This window comes from Halichoeres trimaculatus, unplaced genomic scaffold, assembly GCF_033239565.1.
Source record: "Halichoeres trimaculatus isolate MK-OKI-2021-1 unplaced genomic scaffold, fHalTri1.1 fHalTri1_scaffold_9, whole genome shotgun sequence".
In the NCBI taxonomy this organism is placed as follows: Eukaryota; Metazoa; Chordata; class Actinopteri; order Labriformes; family Labridae; genus Halichoeres; species Halichoeres trimaculatus.
Window position 1 is genome coordinate 21,940,281 of NW_027437188.1, and position 22,812 is coordinate 21,963,092.

Genomic DNA, 22,812 nt, shown 5'->3' on the forward strand with positions numbered 1-22,812 from the left:
GCACAATAAGACCAATGCTGCTCGTGATGTCGTGAAATGATTTATCTTAAACGTATTCACCACGTCTGCTAGAGAAAACTATGCAGCCTAAAAATGTTATAGTCAACCAATTCAGGGTATGTGAATTGAGGTAGATGAAAGTAAGTCGTTAACTTCTAATATCTGGTCGTATAAGTGTGACACATTTCACATTTAGCAAGCCGTCAACATACGAAGATACTTTCATTTAGAGGGCAGAAACTATCCAGAGAAGAGTGCTGTGAACTCTCGTATAGGCAACGACGGAAATGAGAGAGAGTGACTCATTTCATTCCTAATCGATACTCTTTGTTCAGTATTCGCTGGACCAATGGGCGTGGAGGGGCGGGATCTGCGGCAAACGTACAAGCAGCGAGCAGCATCTGTGGATGAGAGCAGCAGAGAGACCACCGCACAGATCCATCCTTCGATCCACCCAGCATTGTCCCGTTTATCGGTAAGAGCTGTTTAATGCTGTAACACAGAACTAATCCAGTTTTCTTTGCTGTGGGGTTAACTGCCATAATAGAATGGGATACCGTTATTCTATATGAAAGGTTGATTTTGGAGCTTCAGCATGTGTAAAAAAGAAAAGCATTTATCCAAATTTTCTCTTTAACATTGATTATGCTAAGGTTTAGGTCTGCGTTTTTGTAGTATGAGAATATCGAGGCTTTAAAATGGGCTGTTTTGCCTTGCTATCAACATGTGTTGGGTCTTAAGGGGGCGGAGGGAGACGCACATTTCAGTTTAACATATTTCTTCAGGTCTGTTGATTAAAGCCCCTGCCCGTCTGTCCACCACCCAGTGCAGATTAATTTTGGTAGGTGGTCTCCAGCAGCAGGGCTCGATTCCCCTGCTTTCTCATTCTTGACTGTTTGTTGTTGTGTGTGTTTGATAGAAACAAGCTCAGGCATTGCAGTGTGTTTCTTGTCCTTGAAAAACAGGCTAAGGCGCAGTGAGTTACTGTGTGTGTGTGTGTGTGTGTGTGTGTGTGTGTGTGTGTGTGTGTGTGTGTGTGTGTGTGTGTGTGTGTGTGTGTGTGTGTGTGTGTGAGTGAGTGAATTAACAAAACAGATTGTAGTAGCCTGGTCATATCCACACCACATACTCACAAACACACATACGCACACACAAACACAATACTCTTCTTCAGCTATGCTTACATTTATGATATATGGTATAAAATTGCATATTGAAAAGTCAACCTGTGAGGGGACTCATTTTGTTTTAAGATAACATTTTAAAAGTGATTTTTATGTAGAGGAAAAAAACAAACCAAACATGGTCAACAATTATGTATCCAGTCTTCTTTTGTCTCTTGTCATCTCTCTTCATCTGCAATCTCTACCTCTGCAGCTATAATGTCCCGTTTAATCCTTACTGCTGTAGCTTCTCTGTATTCATAGAAAAACATTATCCAGCTCAGTCATAATCTCAATGTATTAATCCTATATGCATCTGCATTAATGGTTAATCTCCATTCACAGGCTTCTTTTTCCTCCCACCGTGGTGTCACTGTATGATGTGAGAGTGTGTGCTTGTGTGTGTGAGAGTCCTGCTGTGTCCCACTGAGCCATTAATTGCATTTCAATAATTAAATGTCTTTCAAATCAGCCTGGCGAAACAGAATGAGCAAGAAAGGGAGAGGCTGCAAAGCAGAACCTTGGTTTTGTGTGTGTGCGTGTGTGCGTGTGTGTGTGCGCGCTCATATGTTTATGTTTAAGCTTGTACAGGGAAGCTGATTTTATTTTGCCTTTAGATTTTCAACAAAGTAAAATGAAGGAAATTTATCAAAAGTGCTGCAAATCACATGAATTGTCTTTTCAGACACGTTAGTGCTGTTACGTTTCGTGAGATGATACATCTGACCTGAATCTTAAATATTTGACCTTAATTCTTATCTTTAAGTACATGGTGATGATTATTGTAGAAACCAAACAAAGTCATCAGCACCAAAGTTAAAAGTAAAAGACCTTTTGTTTGTCTTCCTAAAAAGAGACTGAAACACAGTTTTGTTGGAATTACATCATAAATACACACTGTAAAATTAAAAGCACTGAAAGCATAAAGATGATTGAATTGTGGAATGGAATCCCTGAGTGGGCGTGCTGGGCATGGATACTGTAAATTGTCGCGAGCGTTTCACGATATTCAATTGTCACAACACTATATGGGCTTTAACTGTATTCTTCATAATTTAATACCATTATTTTGAATTTTACTGTAAAATAAATTGGGAGTGGGAAAAAACTCTAACACCGATTTATAGTAATCAACTTGTTTGACAATATCAAAATTGGGATTCTTTGTAAAAAAAAAAAAAAAAAAAATCTGTTTTTTTCCACATTAAAATTCTCCATTTCAGTCTTTGTTTATAAACTAAGATAAATACAGACACAGTTATTTATTGTTAAATTTTCATTAAAAAAAATCCACACCATACATGATTAAATAAATCAAGTATTTATTTAACTGCTTGTGATTTGGAGTCAATACCTTGCTTTACGTATTTTATCTTTAGTGGGCTAAGCTGCTTCTCTTATCAGGAGACATTCATCTCAGTATCAAGATAACAAGGAAACAATCTTGATAATGGCATCATTTTCTGATGATATGGAAAACTGTGTTAGGTCAGAACACAGCACGCCATCACTGCAATCGCCCACAGTAATGAGACTGTGTTTGTTTGGTGCTATTGCAACTCCGGGGAAAAAGTTGAGATCTTGAGAAGAAAACTTTGACCCTTTGTGGGGCAAGGGATTATTTTGGTAACTTCCTGCACAGAATACAAAATGAAAAAAACTATGAAAAATGTCACGAAAGTAAAATAGATAAATAAAAAATACATGTCATCTTATGCCCTCCAATAACATGCTTGGGTTAAAATGATCTAGTATTGCAGTGAGTGCCCTTTTAAGGGCTAGGTGACCCATTAACAAATAAATTAAATGATGTGTACACTTTGGGGGGCATGTTGATGCTACCTGACCAGACTTCCTTAACATTTTATCTCATTTTCTCCGAGCACTAAATGAATCTCTCATAGCACCAGCACACACTAACTCAGGAGCAGATTGTACCTGTACAAGCTGCCGCTGCAAAGACACAGGGGAATTATTTTATCTGCCTGGAAATGAGAAAGAGTAGAGTTAGACCGAGTTCAGGAGTTACAGCTGGGATTTGAAGAGAGAAAATGATTTAAATTTGAAGGAGTTAAAATGTATTGACTGTTCGATTAAATTCCCAGAAGTAAAATTTAGCATCCATCTTTAACTGGAGGGAGGGGGTCAGCTCATGAATATATTTAATTGGAACAGAAACCTTTAAAGTAAATTAAAAACTATGTGATGCATTTTAAAGCTTTCATTCTGTCAAAGCAGTATCAAGCACACATACGTATTCACCTGTGTGTTCCTAGAATTGATCTGATAATTGATTGGTTTCACTGAGGGATGTGTCGAGTGGAGAACAGGACAGATGAGAGGAAAATCTCTGAGGAGGGGACTCATATGGTTGAAGTGATTTGGTGACGCCCACATATTCTCCTCATTCTAACTCTACGACTGCGGTGAGCAGCATAAATAACCAATCAATAGGAATTATTCAGCTGATTGTCTCACTTGTCTCAGTCTAAATCGATCGTCTTTTTCAACACCTAACCCTCTGACTCTTAAAGAAAGCAAAATAATCAGTTTGTCAGCAATTTAACTCCTCTTTTCTATCAAATCTCATCAGTTGTTACCTTAAATTTTTAGTATCCCTTTCTTGCTGAAAACACTCACACTTGCACTCAAATACAAGTCCCCACATTTCCTCCTCAGATAGCTAATATCGACCTTTCTTGTTCTCCAGTGTCTCCCTGGTCTTTCGTGAATTTGAAAAAGCCTAGAGTCTTTTCACTGTTACCACTGACCCCAAATCGAGGACGATCCAATTACAGCTCAAACCCACTAACTGTGCTCCCACTGCGCCGCAGCTCATTCTGTATGGTTTATGTGTGTGTGTATGTGTGTGTGTTTTGATATGAGGACAGAAACATTTGAGTATGTTCTGTTTATTGTAAAAGGAGGTGACTGTCTTTCAATGGTTGAATTTTACTGGCTCAGAATCAAAGCTGAAATCTGTAGGAAAGCTGTGTCTGTTTCCTCTTTCCAGGCGTTGCTCCCTGTTGTTTTTTTCCTGCATGTCGTCCTTGTTTTTTTGTTGGTTTCTATCCCTGTTTGTCTTTTTTATCTTCCTCTTCTCTCAGTCTATTAAACTGTCTTTATACCTCTTTATCTGTGTGTGTGTGTGTGTGTGTGTGTGCGTGTGTGCGTGTGTGCGTGTGTGTGTGTGTGTGTGTGTGTGTGTGTGTGTGTGTGTGTGTGTGTGTGTGTGTGTGTGTGTGTGTGCCTCTCCCTGTGGGTGTCTCTGTTAGCGGGAATTAATAAAGGGTTGTTAACCTCTGTTTGCCCTCTGTGGAGTGAACAGTGAGCATCCTGAGACTTCAGGCTGGCTCCGTGGCACATCATGTTATTTTCTAGCAAGAGCCTGACTGAGCTTAGCTGAGGATGGAGTGCAGAGGTAATTTTGTCTGTGAGGTAGCGGATAAAAAAATTAGAAGCAGAATAGTTGTGCTTGTCACAGTCATATAGGACTTCTGTTTTGGTTTGGTCTAAACGTGCATGGGAAATCATGTTCCAACAGATCGTTTTTTAAGTCATGTGCATTACTCTTAAAAAATGTACCAGTTTTATGGATGTGTTTAAAGCCTCCAAAGATAGAGACTGCCTTAAAAGTCTTTTCACAAGTTGTGATACTTCCTCTTGTGACACATGGTATTACAGAATTTGTCAGTCATTGCTGTTTTAATCACAGGAAAAACTGTAATTTCTGACAAATTTCACCCTTATCTCACATATGTAAGGAAATCAAACAAATTGAATTTCCCTCTTTATGAGTTCAAAGCTCTAAATGAGCCACACTCAAAGTTAAGAAAGTTTTCAGGCTGATACTCTGACAGCTGATCTGACCGCTCTCAGCTGATCAGCCTCACCAAGCCTCACTTCAGGATCGACCCAACCTCTCCAGTCCGAACTGAATGCTCATGTAACAGCCGGTCACAGTAATTGTCCCTTTTCCACAGATGACATCTCACAGAGGAACAAACAGTTGTAAATAATAAAATTAGTCACGGCTGAATTCAGTTTAGCCGTTTGAGCTCCAGGGTCCTGGTTTTGGGCACGGTGCCTGGGCTGAGCCTTTGGTACTGATATTTGTGCGCCCGTGCTTTGAATAGTAAGATTACTCAAAATATCTACTGGGGAAAAAATGTGGTCTCAAATCAGCACTAAAATAAAACTTCACCATCCACAGAAGCTAAAAAAAAAACAAGTTATTTATTTAGATTTTACTTTAATCAGATCAGGGGTGTAAACCACCAGTTGTATCCAGTTGTGTCTTGGTATTCATTGGGATAAGATATTTTCAGGTTCTCTGTAAAATTAGGAATCTATTTGATACAACTTTGTACCCATAATCAGTTGCATTCCATTAAAAGCACATGAGAGAAAGCAGTTTTAACTGTATCACTAAAATGTTTCTGATACTTGGGAAAAAAGAACAGAGACCTGTTCCACTGTGAGGTGATACATTTTTCATGCTTAAGTGCAAATGTGTCCCCATTATAATGCTAAGGGAATCTGATGGCTTTAAAATGATGAGCACTGTTAAATAGACTTCTGTTGTGCATGAGGTGAATGGGCTTTTCAGCTTAGGCCTTGTGTCAGGTGAAAAATAAACTGAAAGAGTCATCACACACGTAGAAAGAAAGTGAAAGTCGTTGAGCTGGAGGCAGCATTTAAAATGATGCTAATGCTAGCATTTAGGGACAACACTGTGTGTTCGTTGGGTATCTCATCTCCTAACAGCTTCATTTGCATGTAGCAAATGTTTTGAGTTTTATATTGGCCACACAGCTGATGAATTCCTGAATGAAGAGTGAATGTTTTCTTCATCCTCTTTGTCCCTGCTGCTTTCCAGTTTCTGCTTGTTGATGTTGCATGAATGCTTAGGATAATGCGCAATGGTCTTGGGGTGGAAACTGTCAAATATTCCTAAAGACAGTTTCTCTAAAGGCAATAAATAATTCCCAAAAGTAGATCTTAGATAAGGTGAAGAAGATCAAAGTTTAGACTTTACATCGTTGAGATTGGATTGTTATTTAACCATGCAAGTGTCCTCATAACAGCCTTACATATTGAGTTGATCCATGTCTATTAAATAATATCACTAAAGCACACACATGCATCAAATGTCTGACAAAATTTTTGATTAAATTGAAAAAAAACCCGTCAGCTGCTGCTGCTGCACAGAACTAACCCTGTTCCAGCACTCAGCTGTGGTATCTGTGGCATCAGATTTGTAGCAAGTCTCAGAGACAAGAAACAGAAATCAGAGAGTGAATGCCTAACAGAGTGGCTGGTGATACTCCTCTACAGCTGCTGCTGCCTGGTTGCAGGAGAAGGTACAACTCAGAGGTGTGAGCGGAGCAGTCAACCTGATTGATGAGTTTTAACCACTTTATCAGACGCAGTAATGAAAGTCCAACCCACCATAAGAGTTAAGTGCCTCCTTTGTCCTGAGCCTCTGCTGGCTTCACTGCAGCCTGGCTGTGAAAGATTTCTGCTCTCACTCAGGTTAGCAGCAGGTGAGATAAAAGTGGCTTGAATTGAGATATGATATTGATGGTCATGGTTTGAGCTTTTATTTTGGGTGTTTGCCTTATTCTACTCAGTTCAAACTAAGCAGCAACCTCCGGTCTAGGAATATGAGACAATGCGGAAGTGCTAAAACCTGCTGTTTCTTGAGTGTTCGCTTGAGGCTGGCTCTGGAAGTACCGGAAGTCACATACACACCAAGCCAAAAAAGCAGTTTTCAAAGCAGAAATTAACCCATTTGGAACCTGGTTCAAAAAATGTCTCCTGTCTGAGTCACTAATTTTACTACTGACACACACTGTAAGGGGGGTTAATTTTTTTCTAACTCTAGAGGATATTAAGATAACAAGCTCACCCAATCAGAGGCACAGCTCAGGGTCTCATGACCGATAGCCGCCCTATAGCTGTATGAGAAGCCCTTGCCATTACCAATATGGCCGCGATAGCCGATGTGCTCCATTTTCAGTTTCAAAAACAGACAGGTGATGTCTGGGAGACTACATCCATGTTTTGTACAGTCTATGGTTCAAACACAGAACAAAAGGTAGAAAGCGACCACCATGGTGCCTCCAAGGAAAACTTGAATGATAATCAGACTCAATTATCTCTGTGCTGCAGTTGAACATATTCAGATCTCCCTGCCATTTCCTTTCCTCCCATCAGAGCATCCATTGCTGAAATTCTTGCTTTTTCAAGGCTAAAGATAATCATAGACATCAGTCTCTGCCGTTTATTCCCAGAGGCACCAGCCTTGATGAAATGGGATGTTAGCACTTTCACAGAATTCATTAAAGCTCCTTTGAGCCTCAGCAGTTTGGAAGTGTACTCAGAGCCTATAAGTGAAGCAGTGTGCTGTAATTTGAGCAGAAGCAAAGAGATTCTGTTGAGGGACTTTTTCTGCAGCATCTTCAGAGGAAAGAGGAAGAGCAGGAGTCTGCCTTGTTTCTGCTAAAACTACCGAGCACAGTCGGTGCCCTGCATGTGTGTATGTTTGCATCTCAGGCAAAGTCAAAGAGTGCACTGAGTGACAGAAATGGAGCTGGTGTGAAGAGTCCTTGCAGAGAGAGGGGCTACGTGAGACAGAAAACGCTGAGTTGTGTGTGAGAAAAGGAAGGAGACTTTATCTGTCGACATGGAGGAGGAAGATATCTTTTAAGGGTAAAATTCTCTGTCAGCTCAGAAAAACGAAAAATGTCTATCACTCCCAGTTGCCTTGGTAACCTTGGCTTGGAAGAGTCTGTGGGAACGTATTTTTCAAAGTGTGTGGGTGTACCTGTGTAGAACTAGGAAAGAGGATGTCCACGTTAAACAAGTCTCCCCTTCCTCCACGCCGCCTGTAAGTGTTGGGTTTAAATGGCAGTTAGAATCAACATACGCACTGTGGATTTCTGTGACGTCATGCTTTAATCGTAAAAATGTCAACTGCTGATCTATTCTGCCTGCGAATTAGGATTACACGGACAGATTAGAGGCTGCTTTTAAAGGCCAGTAAGTTTAATTGCATGGAATTAATCAGGTTGTCAGGATTAAACCCTTGCTACGTAAACCACAAGAGATTTCCTGACATATTCAGCTCTTTTTACTCACAGGGGAACATTTTAAGGAGGAGTATTGGGTTTCCTCACCTACCTGTGAGGCATGCTGGGAACCCCACCTGAGCAGATTGCAGCCAAAGTTGGGCTTAAGTGAGGGATCCCCTTGCAGACAACACGCCACAACTCAAAAGGTCAGAATGGTGTCACCATTACAAGTAATAGCCAGCCACCCATGGTGTTATTATCCACTCACACATGCACACTTGCACACAAAGGAGTACACACAGCGATGCTCCACACTACCTTTCCTGGCTAAGCTGCATGGCTGTGTCTCTCCTTACGGAAAGTGGGGCTGTCTGACTCTGAAAAGTTCAGCTCCCACAGCTCAGAAGGTCAGGAACATTACCTCCATTTACATCTCTGCCAGACGCCTCCTCCTCTTCCTCAGACTGTCTAACTCTCTGTGGGTCTGTGGCTGTCTCTGCAATGTCTGACTCACAGCAGGACATCTGAGGGCAGGTGATGACACATAAGTGACAGTTTTGTTCGCTGCAGCACCCAAGTTTTCTACCTTTGGGCATCATTTCACCCATTGATAAACTTAAAAACAAGATACTCTGACATTTATGAAATCAGATTCTGACTTTCTGGTTAAAATTCTGACCCCATACCCTGGAGTGTAATTATAACTTCTACCTTAAAATTCTCAAAAAAAAAAAAAAAAGGGAAAAAATGTTATGTTCTAAGTGTATTTTCAGTATCCAGGGACAACTTCAAGGTCAAATTCAATTTTAAATTCAGACTTTTTCTTCTCATTTTTTTTTTTTTTTATAGCGGACTTTATTTATGGAGGTTAATGTCCGAATTGGGATTGAATTTGTTTATAATTCATTTTTAATCAGAAATATCAGATTACTGTTAGAATTCTGAGTTAATATCATTAAATCATTAAATACTGATATATATATATATATATATATATATATATATATATATATATATATATATACACATATATATAATGATAATTATTATTATTATTATTATTTTTATTATTTTTATTTTTTTTAAGTAAAGATTTATTTTTTCACTAGCCTAACTTAACTTTCGAACAAATTTTGATGGGCTGAGACAACACAGTGCCAAAAGTGAAACCTGGACAACAGTTGCTAGGGGCTGTCTGACTTCTCTCCATTTACAGAAGCTCTATAAAGAAAAAGGAATAACCATTTGCTAATTTGAGCTGATGTAAATCTATCTGACAGTTTGGTTAGTGCTGTGCCTGTCGAAAGCAGTTTGTCAGAGGACTTTTCAAAGGAGGACAAACAAGATGAGACCTTGACTGTCCGCTTAGGGGACATTGAGTGGAAGTGACAGGGGCGATGTGTGTTTGGAAAGAGAATGAGTTATCATATTTGAATCTCAAAGCTGGAGGCAGTAAATTGTAGAGTGTAAGCAGGGCTGGACTCGTCAAGATGTATGCACTCACGTTGAGCAGCAATCTTCTTTTACACAAAGACCAATATAAACAATAATACAGTTTTGCACACATGATCAGTAAGCTGTAAATATCATACAAGGACGATACCTATTTTTTTAAAATGAATGATTCATTTTAACTCATTTGGTTGAATATTAAGAGAGTTAACATCAATTAAGATCACAAATATACAAATATTATTTTCTTTTTTATTATTTTGTGTCTGTTCTAATTATGAAAAGCCGTGATAGAACAAAAATTTAAGATATTATTGGGGAAATAGTACATTTTATAATGGATGACATTACATTTTAGAGTTCTGTAAATCAATGTTTCACTACATTAAAACAAAGCCTGCTTATGTTTTTATCTTACCAAGATTTTGTTCCTCTTGCTCTCTCCCTGTCTCCTTTCTCTCTATCCCTCCATTCATCCCCTTTTCTCCCTTTTGCTTTAGAATTAACTCACAAACACACTGTACTCTCGTACTGGAGAATATTTAATTATCTTTAAATGTAATTGTGTTTTTTTAAATGAGATATAAAAGCATAACCATTTTTATCACCATAGTTTCTGTAGCATTAACATAAAGTTATGTGTCAAATGGTGCGTCCGAACACCTGAGGGTGCAGTGTTTTGCTCACAGACTTCATCTGGTCATTGGTGAGTTAATACTAGACCTCCTGCTCAAGTCAAAGGATTGATCACTGTGTGAGCCACTTAAAGTAAAATGCTCATTAATATGGTTTCCACGGTATAGCTAATTTAAGATTTTTGGCTAAATAGAGAGCTAGTATCAAGCATACAGGGACTACTTTTGAAACTGAAGTCATTTCATGAACTACAACTTATGTGGTTCTTTTTATGGGTTTTCTTTTACAGGTAGTTTATTATTATGTCGTTTTCATTTAGACTTAAAGGGCTTTGTTCAAGCTATTTCTCTGCAGAGAATATAATGCATTAATATTGTACATCATCATTTAGCTGAAAAATAATTAGATGTGAGTCACATCTAAATTGATGTCCTGCACTGTTGGCACCACTCTGTGATCCCTCCTGAGCCCTGTGTCCCCCAAAATAGCAATACACTCATAGGTTAATCTAAATACTGAGAAAAATGAACAAAAAAGACTTGAGATACAGGATTGTAGAAAATATTTGCATATATTACTGTATTTCCAGACTTCACCTGCCGCCACTGATACCATCGTTATTGTGGCTTAGTCACCTTGAGTCTTGGTGCAACAAAGAAATGTGGAAAACAGATCGAATGTGTCCTATTTGCATGGATTTTAACACCTATTTTAAGCCTAGTTTGTCACAATAATGGATGACTCATGCAGTTGTAATTAGCTTTTGATTTCAAAAGGCATTTTACAACACTCCACTTAAAGAAACCACTGCTCCAGAGCATCCAGATGGATTTGTCTCTGGTCCTCTGGTCCTATAGTCTTGATAGTGGGGGAATGCATCACCACTTTCAACAGGGAGGCTGCAGTAAAGCCAATGACAACGCTGTGACCCCTTGTTTTGCTTTTGATTTCTGCTGTCTGTTGCTAAACTTGGTAAGCTGACAACCAAGATCAATTTATTGCTGAATTTGGTCTCTTTAATGAGTTTGTTGACAGAAAAAATGCTAGATCACCAGCACACTAATCCTTTAATGGATTTGACATTAATGGATCCCCCGCACTGGAGAGCTTTATTTTGGAGGGAAAATAGTCCGTCACATGCCAGGGCACAGCAGAGGACAGGACTGAACTCAGCAGGATGGAGCACTAATTTTCTGGCTGCTGCCCATTGTTGTTGCTGTTGACACTCAGGTACATTGTGAGCACAGTCACCTGCCGTGGCTCTCATGCAGTAGCAGCCAGCAGATTCCAGCCCTGCATTGGTCTGTTAATAGAATCCTCTATTCACGCTGTATAATGAGGAGAGCACAGGGGATAGACAAACAACAACACCAACGCCCATGTGTTGTTTCACACTTTATTCCTGTGACTCCCTACCTTTCTCTACTCTCCATTTTTCTTTATATATGCTGTACATCATCCACTCTTTTTTTTTCCTTTGGCCAGAAGAAAACAATGTTGCCTGGCAACAACAGAGGCAGAATTGGCGCAGCGTGTGTACATTCTTTGCCTTTAAAAAAAAAAAAAAAAAGGTAGAGAGAAAGGATAGAAGAGAGATCAGAATGAGGTGGAGATGGATGATGACGCACGGATGAGGGGGAGAAGTGTGGAAAGATGAGGGTAAGGATGGAGAACAGAGAGAGGTAGAGGCCTCGTCGTTATCAGTCATTCTGTGCAGACACCCTGAGAGACGTTCGCTCACGTACGAAGGCTTAAATGCAGAGAGAAGAGACGCAGGGTGAGAAGTCAGAGCAGATTTTGTTGGAAAGAAACTGCTCTAACTGGAGATGATAGGAAAGGTTATAAAATATGAACGAAGTCATTTAGTAGATGTGCCCTGAACAGCAATACAGACTGTAGTAGGTATAGTAATACTCTGTATAGTACGAGTATTGTTGTTTTCACTTGTCCATCTCACTGACCCTCATTTTGTCCCTCTGCTTCTAGTCAAAGCTTGCATTTAAGCTTTATTTTGAAAATTTCCTTCCTTCATTCCATCTTTTTTGACTCTTTTCCCCTTTATCTTCATTTTTACAACCCTCCCGTTGTTTCTTTTTACATCACTTTTGAAGCAAATCCTCAGGAATAAAGTCCTCTCTTCATTTCTAGGTTCGCTTTTGACAAGAAGAAGGTGTTTCTGTTTTCGTAAAGTCTTTCCTTTTGTGTCTTCAGGGTGAAATTGGCAGAATGATTGACTGACGGATGTTTTCTGCCTCTCTCTTTCATCATCCCACTCTCCCTCCTTTTATCTCTGTCTCCCACCCTTTTCCCCAAATCCTCTTGTCCTTCATCTCCTTTTCCTCCTTGCGCAATAACCTTTCCGCCTTTATCTCTCCCTCCCTTACTTCAACATCCTCTCCACCTTCTCCTCTTTATCCTATCTGCAATCCTCCTCACTTCACTTTTGGCTTCTTTCCTCCTCAAAAACTATTTTTCTTTTTCCTCTATACATCCTTATTTGCTTCCTCTGCAACTTCCTCATTTCCTGTTTCCTAACTCGTCCATCCATCTTTATACCATCCCTCAAACATATTTTCCCTCTTCATGCCTCATTCACTCCCCATCCTCTCTTTTTTTTCTTCACTCCTCTCAATTCCTCTCCCCTTTCTTCCCATCCCTCCCTCTTCAGCTCTCTCTGGTCAGTGCTGCGATGTTGATCCTGGACGTTTTGTCCCCGCTCCTCCTCCTCCTCCCCTCCATCCTGTTGCCGCGCTACGGTTGCTGGGCGGCGGACATTCCGGAGGACACTACATCAGAGTTCTCAGTCAGACTGTACCACCAGCTGCAGGCAGCGGGGGATCAGGACAACATCATTTTCTCCCCGCTGAGCGTGGCAGTGGCCCTCGGCATGGTGGAGCTGGGAGCCAAGGGTGCGTCGCTGGAGGAGATCCGACAGGCGGTGGGGTTCAGTCACTTCCTGCCAGGTGAGAGACAACTTCACAAACACAAGATCAGCCAGGTTTTGTCTTGGGATGAAGTGGAGGTGCAAATAAAAATAACTTCATTTTTAATTTGAGGGACACTAACTTCTTTTATCCATGAAGTTTAGTCTATTTATGATAAAAAGTCGTACTTGAATCAGTCAAACCATTTCTAAATACCTGGCTCTGCAGGTTTTTTTCTAAAAGATAATGTCATCTGTGTTTTGTCAGCAGGCTTCAAACTGTGTCAGAGAGCCCGCTGATCACACGTAAGATGTAAAGTTTGACAGATGCTGCACCTCATTCTCCTACAGTGCTCCTGAAGCAATTTCATTTTAAAACCTATTTAGAAGAAAACTCTGATCTTCACTAAGCAGAAGAAGCAGAAATTTGTTCTGAGTTTAAAAAACTAGCTGGTCTATTTAAAAAAAAAAAAGCTGGCTGCTCACAGAGTGCTTTAACAAAGAATGCACAAACAGCAGTAATAACCTCAGCCTTCAGAGGATTGTCTAGTGTTAGCCATTCAAGAATTCAGGGGAACTTCATGAGTAGAATGAGGCTGAATATCGGTACACTGAGAGCCAACACACACAGACGTATCAAGGAATCTGGCTACAGCTGTTCCATTTCTCCTGTCAAACCATTGATTCCTGACCAGGGGTACACAGACACATCGCAGGGGTATGTGGAAACATTTGTACTTGAGCCCTTCAATAAAATGGCACATGTGCTCCACAACTAGTTTTCCCATGGAGAAATTAACCGATGGCACAACCGCATCAAAATCGAAACAGATGCTTACCTGCAGATGACTGATGAAAAAAAAGTTAAACTGCTATTGTGAGTCTGATGCTATTTTGCTAAGTGTTAAGCTTCTGATTAGTCAAGATTTAATGTTTGTTCAAAGACAACTTGCTCAACAGAGAACCATATTTTGTGGTAAATGTTTCAAGAGTTGAATATAACAAGTCAGGATCGTTATTTTGATTTTGCGTTTAATTATATTACTGATTTATTTTCATGGCAACATTTATTTTTATGTTTAATTTGAGTTAAAAAGAAAAAATTGCCAGAGAAATTAATGTGTTTCAGAATGACTGAGGTATTCTTGAACATCAAATGTTTAGTGAGCTCCAAACTTTTAGGTGAACGTGGCATTCGTCCAATTAAGAGCACAGGTGAAAACAACACTGTAGTTTGAGGAGAGGTTCAAGGTCTGCCCCTGATATATCTGAGAAACCTTCTCACAAAAAATATTCAAGAAAAATCTTAACATATAAGAGAATGAGGCCCATTAAGGTAGCTATATAAGACAAGATGTTATCCAATGACTTATGGGAAATGTAGTGTCCTTTTAGTGTTTTTAAAGCTGAACCATCGTTAACCGCTAATGCTTTGGTCTCTACTGCTTCAACCATCCCTCTGTTTTAATCTTTCTCTTGTGAGTCATCAAACTCTGAGGATGGACATAATAAAACCACTAAAGCATTCTGTAATTGTTTTATCATTTTATTAACCCTGACAGAAGTAGTGCCAAATTAAATGATTACTACATGAGAATCTAGAAGCTAGAGAAAAAAAGGGTCATTCTGTGAAATGGGTGCCATTAGGGTGTTTTAACTCTGTTGCTAATGAATTGAGTACTTTAGGTGAGGGTCAGTGTATAATGCCAATATACCTCTTTTGTCTTCGTCATTTCTTTGTATTTATTGGTTAAGTAAATACATTTAGAGATAACAATAACCTATTTGATTTGTCTATATATCTTAATACAATGTTGCACCAGCTGTTACAGACTTGATCTGCTGTCATTGTGGAATCCAACAATTGTAACCCAGGGTGTGATAAATGATACAAACACCTTCAGTGAATGTGTATTTATCCTCTCTGTCCTCTAGGCGTGGAGTTTTCTTTGCTCCAGAACCTGACCACAGCTCTAACAGACGATGACACCCACTACGTGATTCGATTTGCAAACAGCCTCTTCCTGCAGGAGGGGGTCACCTTTAACCCAGAGTTTCTGCATCTTATGAGGAAATACTTCAAGGCTGAAGTGGAAACAGTGGACTTCAGCGAGTCAGCAGCTGTGGCTGAGCAGATTAACAGCTGGGTGGAAAATCATACAGAGAGTGAGTGAAATTCAAACATACATCCAACACCTAAAAGAAAAACACTTTTCTGGACTTGTACAAATCTCAATCCTTATCTGTGCACAGATGCAGGCACTGTCTGTGGCGAATAACTCACACACACTTTAACGCACCCCTTCTCCTCTAGGTAAGATAAAAGAACTGCTATCAGCTGAGGACTTCAGCAGCGTGACGCGCCTGACGCTGGTGAACGCTGTCTACTTCAGGGGCTCCTGGAAGAACCAGTTCAGGCCAGAAAACACCAGGACCTTCTCCTTCAGCAAAGACGACGGATCTGAGGTCCAGACGCTTATGATGTACCAGCAGGGAGACTTCTACTATGGTAGGGAATAGCTGTGTGTATGTCTCTCTGTGTGCTTCTTAACAATTTCTCTGCTGGCAGTTTTTCTGGAGCCGTTGAATTTTGGCTCATTTTGCCTTGGGCTATTTAAAATGTTAATCTTAGATCTAAAATATTCATATTTGGAGTGTTATTCCCAGGAAAGGCTCCTTTTTTTCTGCTCAGCGAGCTCGACTGCTCTTAAAAATCTTTTCCCCCGCATGAACTCCTCCTGTGTATGTGACTTTGTAGTATGATTTAAGCGCTGTTCCTTTGATGCCATAACATATCATGTATGAAAAGGAATAGGTATCACTCAAATTACCCTTTTAGCTTGAGAGTTACTAATCCAATATGGATGTCACATTTTTTCCTGGTGTATTATTTTGTTTTTATATTGCCGACTAAAAGCTGGGAAAGGGGCTGCTGAAGAAATGTGCTTTGTTCCTTTTTCAATAGAATTAATAAAAATAAGATTTAAAAAACTGGTACTTTGCAATAACTCAGACGTTTCACATCCAATTTCAATTCACAAATATCAGTAAATATTTATATTTTCTTTTTCTAACTCCATTTTAAAGAGTCACTGACTTTAGGAATAGAATAGAGTGCCATTGAACCTGAACTGTTACTTTTAAGGAAGGCAGAAATTGTTTATGGCCAAAAGGCTGAATCAATCATATAGCAAGACTTAGATTAAGCAAAGAACTATTTTGGGCAGTATTTATTTACACAAGGGAATTCATTATAAAATTGACAGATTTAATCAAATACATGACCCCATTCTATGAAAAAAAGACATCAGCTTGGGTTTGACAAAAACACCATGCTTTTCATATTCCCCAATTTCTACTGGACTGGCATGTTTTTTAAATGTAACAGACAATCCACAATATCCCAAGCTTTCTAATGCTATTTGCTGTTTTGTTTTTTTTTGTTTTTTATCTAAATCCGCCCCAATCAAATGTTCTTTGTGAACAGCATAAGCAGGATTAAAGTGCATCCCTCATTGTTTTTTGATGTAACATTTCTGCTTGGAAGGCCCTTGGGGTAAAAAACTCAGAGTCCGTCTCCAGTTATGAACAAATATCCTTTTATTTAAGACAGCGTGTGGAACAGTATTGCGTGGCACGACAAGAGCCAGGGGGTTGAAGAACCAGTTTCTATCAGGCAATAATGTCTGAGGATGAAATGGAGTTTATTGTTGGGGGAGATGCTCTATCTGTGTTTTGGATCATAAATAGAAAGTGGCCTGTTCGGCGGCTCAAATCAAATCAAAGCCATTAAACGCTCAGTCTGTAATATTGCAAGATATTGCAATATTATTATAATATGTGATGTATTTTCAGCACGTATTTGGTGACAGTAGCAGGCAAAATACCAAATAGTTTTGGTTTATATTAATGAAAAAGTTGGTATAATGACTGAAATCTCAGATTTGAACTTAATTGAATACAGTCAAAGCTTGATTTTCTGACTTGTTAAATGCTTTTTTATTCATTTTCTGTTTAGCTTTTTTTCTACCTTAACAATTCGATGTGAGTCTCAGGTTAATGTTCTGTATTTAATACAGATTCAAAAGGTAAAACAGGAAACAAAATGACTCTGCAATCTGGATGTTTATCATGAGATTATCTGTACCTTACATGTGTTAGATATCTTGTTACAGGGTGTTTTGAGAACATAATGAGGTGTTAGACTTTTTATACAGAGACCTTAAGGTGTTCATGATGCTGTTACATCATTGTGATTCCAGTCTGTCTTTTTCATCTATTCATATTCTCTCTGACAGACTGCCAAAGACACAAGAACAGATTCTTACTGCACTGCTGCTAAAAATGATGCATTTGGGTTATTATGGTGCAGCCTGTGTGTGTGTGAAGTGAGATGACACAATTTTATACACCTACGTTCACATGCTGCACACATACTCATCCTCACACAGTCAGGAGAAAAAGGAAATGTGTGTATGTGGTGTGAACCGTGTGTGTGTGTGTGTATTAATTTCTGCTTAAGAACAGGAGAGCAAGGAGCAGTCCTCAGGAGAAGGCTGTGTCTGCATTCTCATTTTAAAGCTTGATCATGTTGGTTAAGTAAAATGGTCCGTGAAGCCACGCCCCCTCTCTCTGCAGCAATACCCTCACCCTGCATCAGCAGCTGCTACATGGAAGTTAATGAAATGATAAGTCTTTGAATTTTCATTGCAAAGGCAGCTTCAAAAGAAAGGCGGGCTGAGAAGGGATAAAATCGGCACTGTTAATTGATTTGTAATCTACATCTCAAAGAGAAAGAAGTCAGTGAGATAATCTCATATGTGGATTCAAAAACTAGTTATACTTGTTTTGTCTTGCCCTTGATAAGAAAATCTCTACCACCTGATTTAAGTAATCTTGTCTTGTGAAGAAATCATTCTGTTGTGTTTTTTTAGCAAGATACAGAGGAAAGGCTATTAAAGATCAACTTCAAGGCCATGAAGATATCGCTTCTAAGTTCTTGTTGGTGTAACTCTGAGAAGCTGCTTGCTCTTTTTCTTCTAAATCCCTCAACTGTGTACTGGGTTTTGTTTCCAGCCTGAAAAATAACTCCAGCACAGCATTGTTTTTTTTTCATAACTGAACTTTAATCAAGAGCTTCAGGATGTTGTTATCTGTTTCTGTACTCTGAGTTCACATATTTTTGTCTGTGTCCCACCAGGTGAGTTCAGCGATGGCTCACAGGAAGCAGGAGGCGTCTACCAGGTGTTAGAGATGCCCTACGAGGGGGAGGACATGTCTATGATGATCGTTCTTCCCCGGCAAGAAGTACCACTGGCATCACTAGAGCCCATTATTAAAGCGCCACTGCTGGAGGAGTGGGCTAACAACGTCAAACGGCAGAAGGTGGAGGTCTACCTCCCGAGGTTAGAGATGACATACATTAACCTCTTTGAAGTCTTACCAGAATCCTTTTTTGACACTTGTGCTTCAGCGGTTACTGTGCCTCCATTTCTGGCAATAACCTTTACTTCAATGACATTTGGAGGTCTGGTTAATGCTTGCATTTCCCAGAATTCCAAGCACATACAGAATGTCACTGGAGTTACTGATGTTTCCAATTAAGTGAGTGAATAGAGCCTTAATGTGGTAATTCATTTTTCTGTCATTAAATCTCATTCCCCATTATGGGAACTGTGTGAGTGAGGAGTTATTTATGTAGATGAAAAATGGCTGTTCATGAAGTAGATTCTTTTTTAAATCAAGGCCACAGAAGGCTACAGAAAGAAAAAACCCATTTGGTTTCAAATTGACTTTGCAATAATTAAAGAGGGAGTATTTTGCTCTTACAAATTTTTAATAGGTTACAAAGTAACAATGCTGTGTGTTCATACTAAATGTGTGCAGATTTTCATATGTTGTAGAAATCACTTAATCTTTCTGCAACTGCTCAACACAGACTGTTCTAAAAATAGCACGGCCTCCTCAAGAGATCTTTCCGGGATCTTCACTAGACTTCCTGAAAGAAGAGGTCACACTCTTGGGATTTCCAAACGAGTGAATGACTTGTTGGTGGGGTGGTCAAACATCAAGGCCCAAAGCTCAACAGGCCACCAGAGGGCTGGCCAATCAGAAGGAAGGGGGTTTTGTAGATTCCTAACTCTTTAAAACCCATTGGAGCTCTGGTTCCCCAATTTTACAAGTACTCTTTAAATTACTGTAACTACTCAACCCCTTGGGCTAGCAAGAAACTTCAAATGGCTTCTTAAAGTGGAAAAGACTATCTTTACATTGGTATCTGCTGTATTACAGAACAGCATAGGAATCTATGTGCAATGGCGCCTGAATCACAGACAACTGAAGCAAGCTGTTCTCATTAGTGCTACTCTTTAACCATTTGAGCTAGCATAAAAAATTCAAACAGTGTCTGGAATAAGAGAAGATGAGATTTTCAGGTCAAAATAACAAAAACAAGTGCAGTTGGCCTGTATGACACTTGGGTCATAAGGAGACCGCAATCAAAACTGAGCAGTTTAGACAGAGGTCGGAATAAAGGTTTTCTGCACTCTCCTCTTCTAATTTAATTAATCATTTTTAATGTTTTATGATGTGATTTTATGCAATGATTTTATTTTGCCTATTGTGATTTTATTTTATGTAAGCTGTAAAGCACTTTGAATTGCCTTGTGTATGAATTGTGCTCTACAAATAAACTTGCCTTGCCTTGCCTTTCTTAAACACTAGTGTAAAAAATGTTGGGCCTTGTTTGAGCTGTGAATCAAATGAAGCTACTACATGGGTACCAGATGGGCCGTATAAAGTCTGAAAAAAGCACAGTACTCCCTGTTTAAAACCCTTTTTTCTTTAAAAAGTAAATACTCACTTTTAACCCATTCGAGCTAAGGCCAAAGCTTCAGAATTTCACCAGTGATAAAAGTTCCATTTTCAGCAGTTTTTGTCACGAGATGACCTCCAGCGGTTACACCTCTCCCCTTTCTGTTAGCTTCATTACTTTCTCTGTTTCTGACCCCTCTGTTCAGGTTCAAAGTGGAGCAGAAGATCGACCTGAGAAACACTCTGCAGGATCTGGGAATAAAGAAGATCTTCACCAACAATGCTGACCTTTCTGCCATGACAGGTACCACTCAGCCCACCACAGTGACATAATACATACTCAGATGAAGACACAAATGGTAGGAGGAATGAAATTCTACAGCAGTTGAATGTGGGAATTTGATTCAGCGTTTGATCTGTTCTTGGCTGCAATGGAGTGGCCTCCAGCATTGTAAGGTAACCACGGTAACTGACAGATGTAGGCAGAAACATGGGGATGTGAATACGTTTGGGTCATTTGTATGAAAGAGCATAAAGCTGATACACACAATGACATCATATTTACACCACAGACTGATTGATGATTATTGTTAATTGGTGATAATAATGCATGTGCCTCTATGTGTGTGAAACAGACAGTAAGGACCTGTACATCGGGAAGGCAGTGCAGAAGGCTTACCTGGAGGTGACTGAGGAGGGGGCAGAGGGAGCCGTTGGGTCAGGTAGACAAAATCTCCCTCAACAATAATCAACCTGCATTCAAAAGACTGACTTTGAATAAGTGTTTTTTTATGTGAAAGTAAATGTGTTGTCTGCTCTCTCTTTCACTCAGGGATGATTGCTCTGACCAGGACCCTGGTGCTGTACCCACAGGTCATGGCTGATCACCCCTTCTTCTTCGTTATTAGAAACAGACGGACAGGTGTGTGTGTGTCTCCATGCATGTGCATTTACTTCTGATACACCTTCATGTATGTTTTGACCTGACTTTCCATCCCACTCTTCCTCCTCCAGGCTCCATCCTCTTCATGGGCCGGGTCATGACCCCTGAAGTCATCGAACCCAATGACCACGACTTTGACTCCATGTAATGTAACCATGGTGTGAGGTTGCTTAGTCTCAGCCAATCAGATCCTGACGTCATAAACGCTACCTATCCCACTATTGCCATCATCAGCTGTGTTTTATACTCTTGAAAAAATATATTATACAATATATTATATATTGAAATACGACATATGGCATTAATGTGACTGTGTTTTGATACTGGAAGCTTTAAACTCTTGGGTACAGTGATGCAGAAAGAGGAAGCTGTAAATATTCTCTAGTCATAGATGGTTTGTACATGAGCAAGGAGAACACATCAAAGTAATCCACGCACAACCCCTTTAAGTTTAGCTGCTTTTTACTCACTTGCGCCCACACACAGTGCACAAAACCGTTTCTCTCTACTCCTTGAGAAGTTTCTGCTCTTTCTTACCACATGCACACACTGTAATTTTCACACCTCTATACATTTGACATTGTGTTCTATATATACTTATACTATATGCTCAGTATTTATTGCAGAATACACATGTGCAAACATTTTGTCCTAATAAATGAATCTTAGTAAGATATCTTCTATAACTTCAGGCAGTATTCTAGTCCTTTTTTACACTGTTAGGCACATGGCTAATCTGCTGATGAACTAATATGCCTTATCACACCCGAGTGGTTGATTTAGCCCCAGCTGGGCATCTCGCAGGTGAGCAGAGAGGACTGTGTACCTGGCATGTTGCTGTAGAATGAGAGAGGGGGAAATGTGCTGTAAGAGACAGTGCAGGATGTACATACAGGGAAAAACTGTATCACCAGCTGTATTCAGTCTTTACAAAATAAAAACATGAATGTGTTCCCATTATATAAATGTGCCTTTGTCAGTAAATGGAGGGTGTTTCAATGTGGTTAAAGGTGATGTTAAGCTGCATTTGAATGAGAAACTGAGCTGAGGACAGAAGTTGGCTTTTTAACGGAACACAGCATCCTGAGGAAGACGATGTCCTGCCAAAAGTTTTTGGAGTAGTTTCAGACCTGTGGCGTCACCTCGCTATCACACACGTACACCAGACATGGGGAAACAGATTTCATATACAGAGACATAACACAAATGAGTCCCACAATCTAATTAAGTGCCCTCATTACAGCCACCAGTCATGATGTTTTAGCCACACTGAAAATGTCATGATAAAATATTAGGGAATAAGCCTTTATAATTACACTGCCAACAGATGTTTCCTGACATCACCTAAGAGGTTGTGCAGTGTGTTAAACATCCCAAAACATGGAAAGATACTGAGTTGTGATCCACGCCCTACCTACCTCCAGCAACACCAATTATCTTTGACATGACAGATACAACGCGTCCTAGAAGGAAACAAGTGCAATCGTTTGAATAATGAATAGAAAAAGCAGAAACAGACTTTTGTTTGCTACTGCAAATAATAACCTTGTCTTCAAATAACCAGCAGAGGTAATAAATATGCTAAAACAAGTCTGTGCTCGGTGCAGAGTTTGAGCTAATCATATCCACAGTCCCCTGCAGTGCCAAGGGTTTTCATTTACCTCCATGAAATATCTAATAGCTCTTTCATTTCCTCAGTGTGCTTCAGAGCTGTAATATCTAAAACACAACAAGCTGCATTGTTGAGGAATGACAGCCCATGGGTGTAAGAAGTTATGATCTAAATTACTTTCACCAGCTGGTCTG

General features: G+C 39.7%; 1 protein-coding gene across 1 annotated transcript; it reads left to right on the forward strand.

Moving 5' to 3' along the window:
• The first annotated feature begins 334 nt into the window (after positions 1-334).
• On the forward strand, positions 335-21,972 carry serpini1 (serpin peptidase inhibitor, clade I (neuroserpin), member 1). Its single transcript, XM_074679540.1, has 9 exons — positions 335-475; positions 12,996-13,290; positions 15,186-15,416; positions 15,565-15,759; positions 18,451-18,655; positions 20,270-20,367; positions 20,699-20,785; positions 20,896-20,985; positions 21,078-21,972. Exons 1-9 carry the CDS (start codon positions 350-352, stop codon positions 21,152-21,154), a joined length of 1,404 nt encoding a protein of 467 aa, XP_074535641.1. The 5' UTR covers positions 335-349; the 3' UTR covers positions 21,155-21,972.
• The last annotated feature ends 840 nt before the right edge of the window (positions 21,973-22,812 follow it).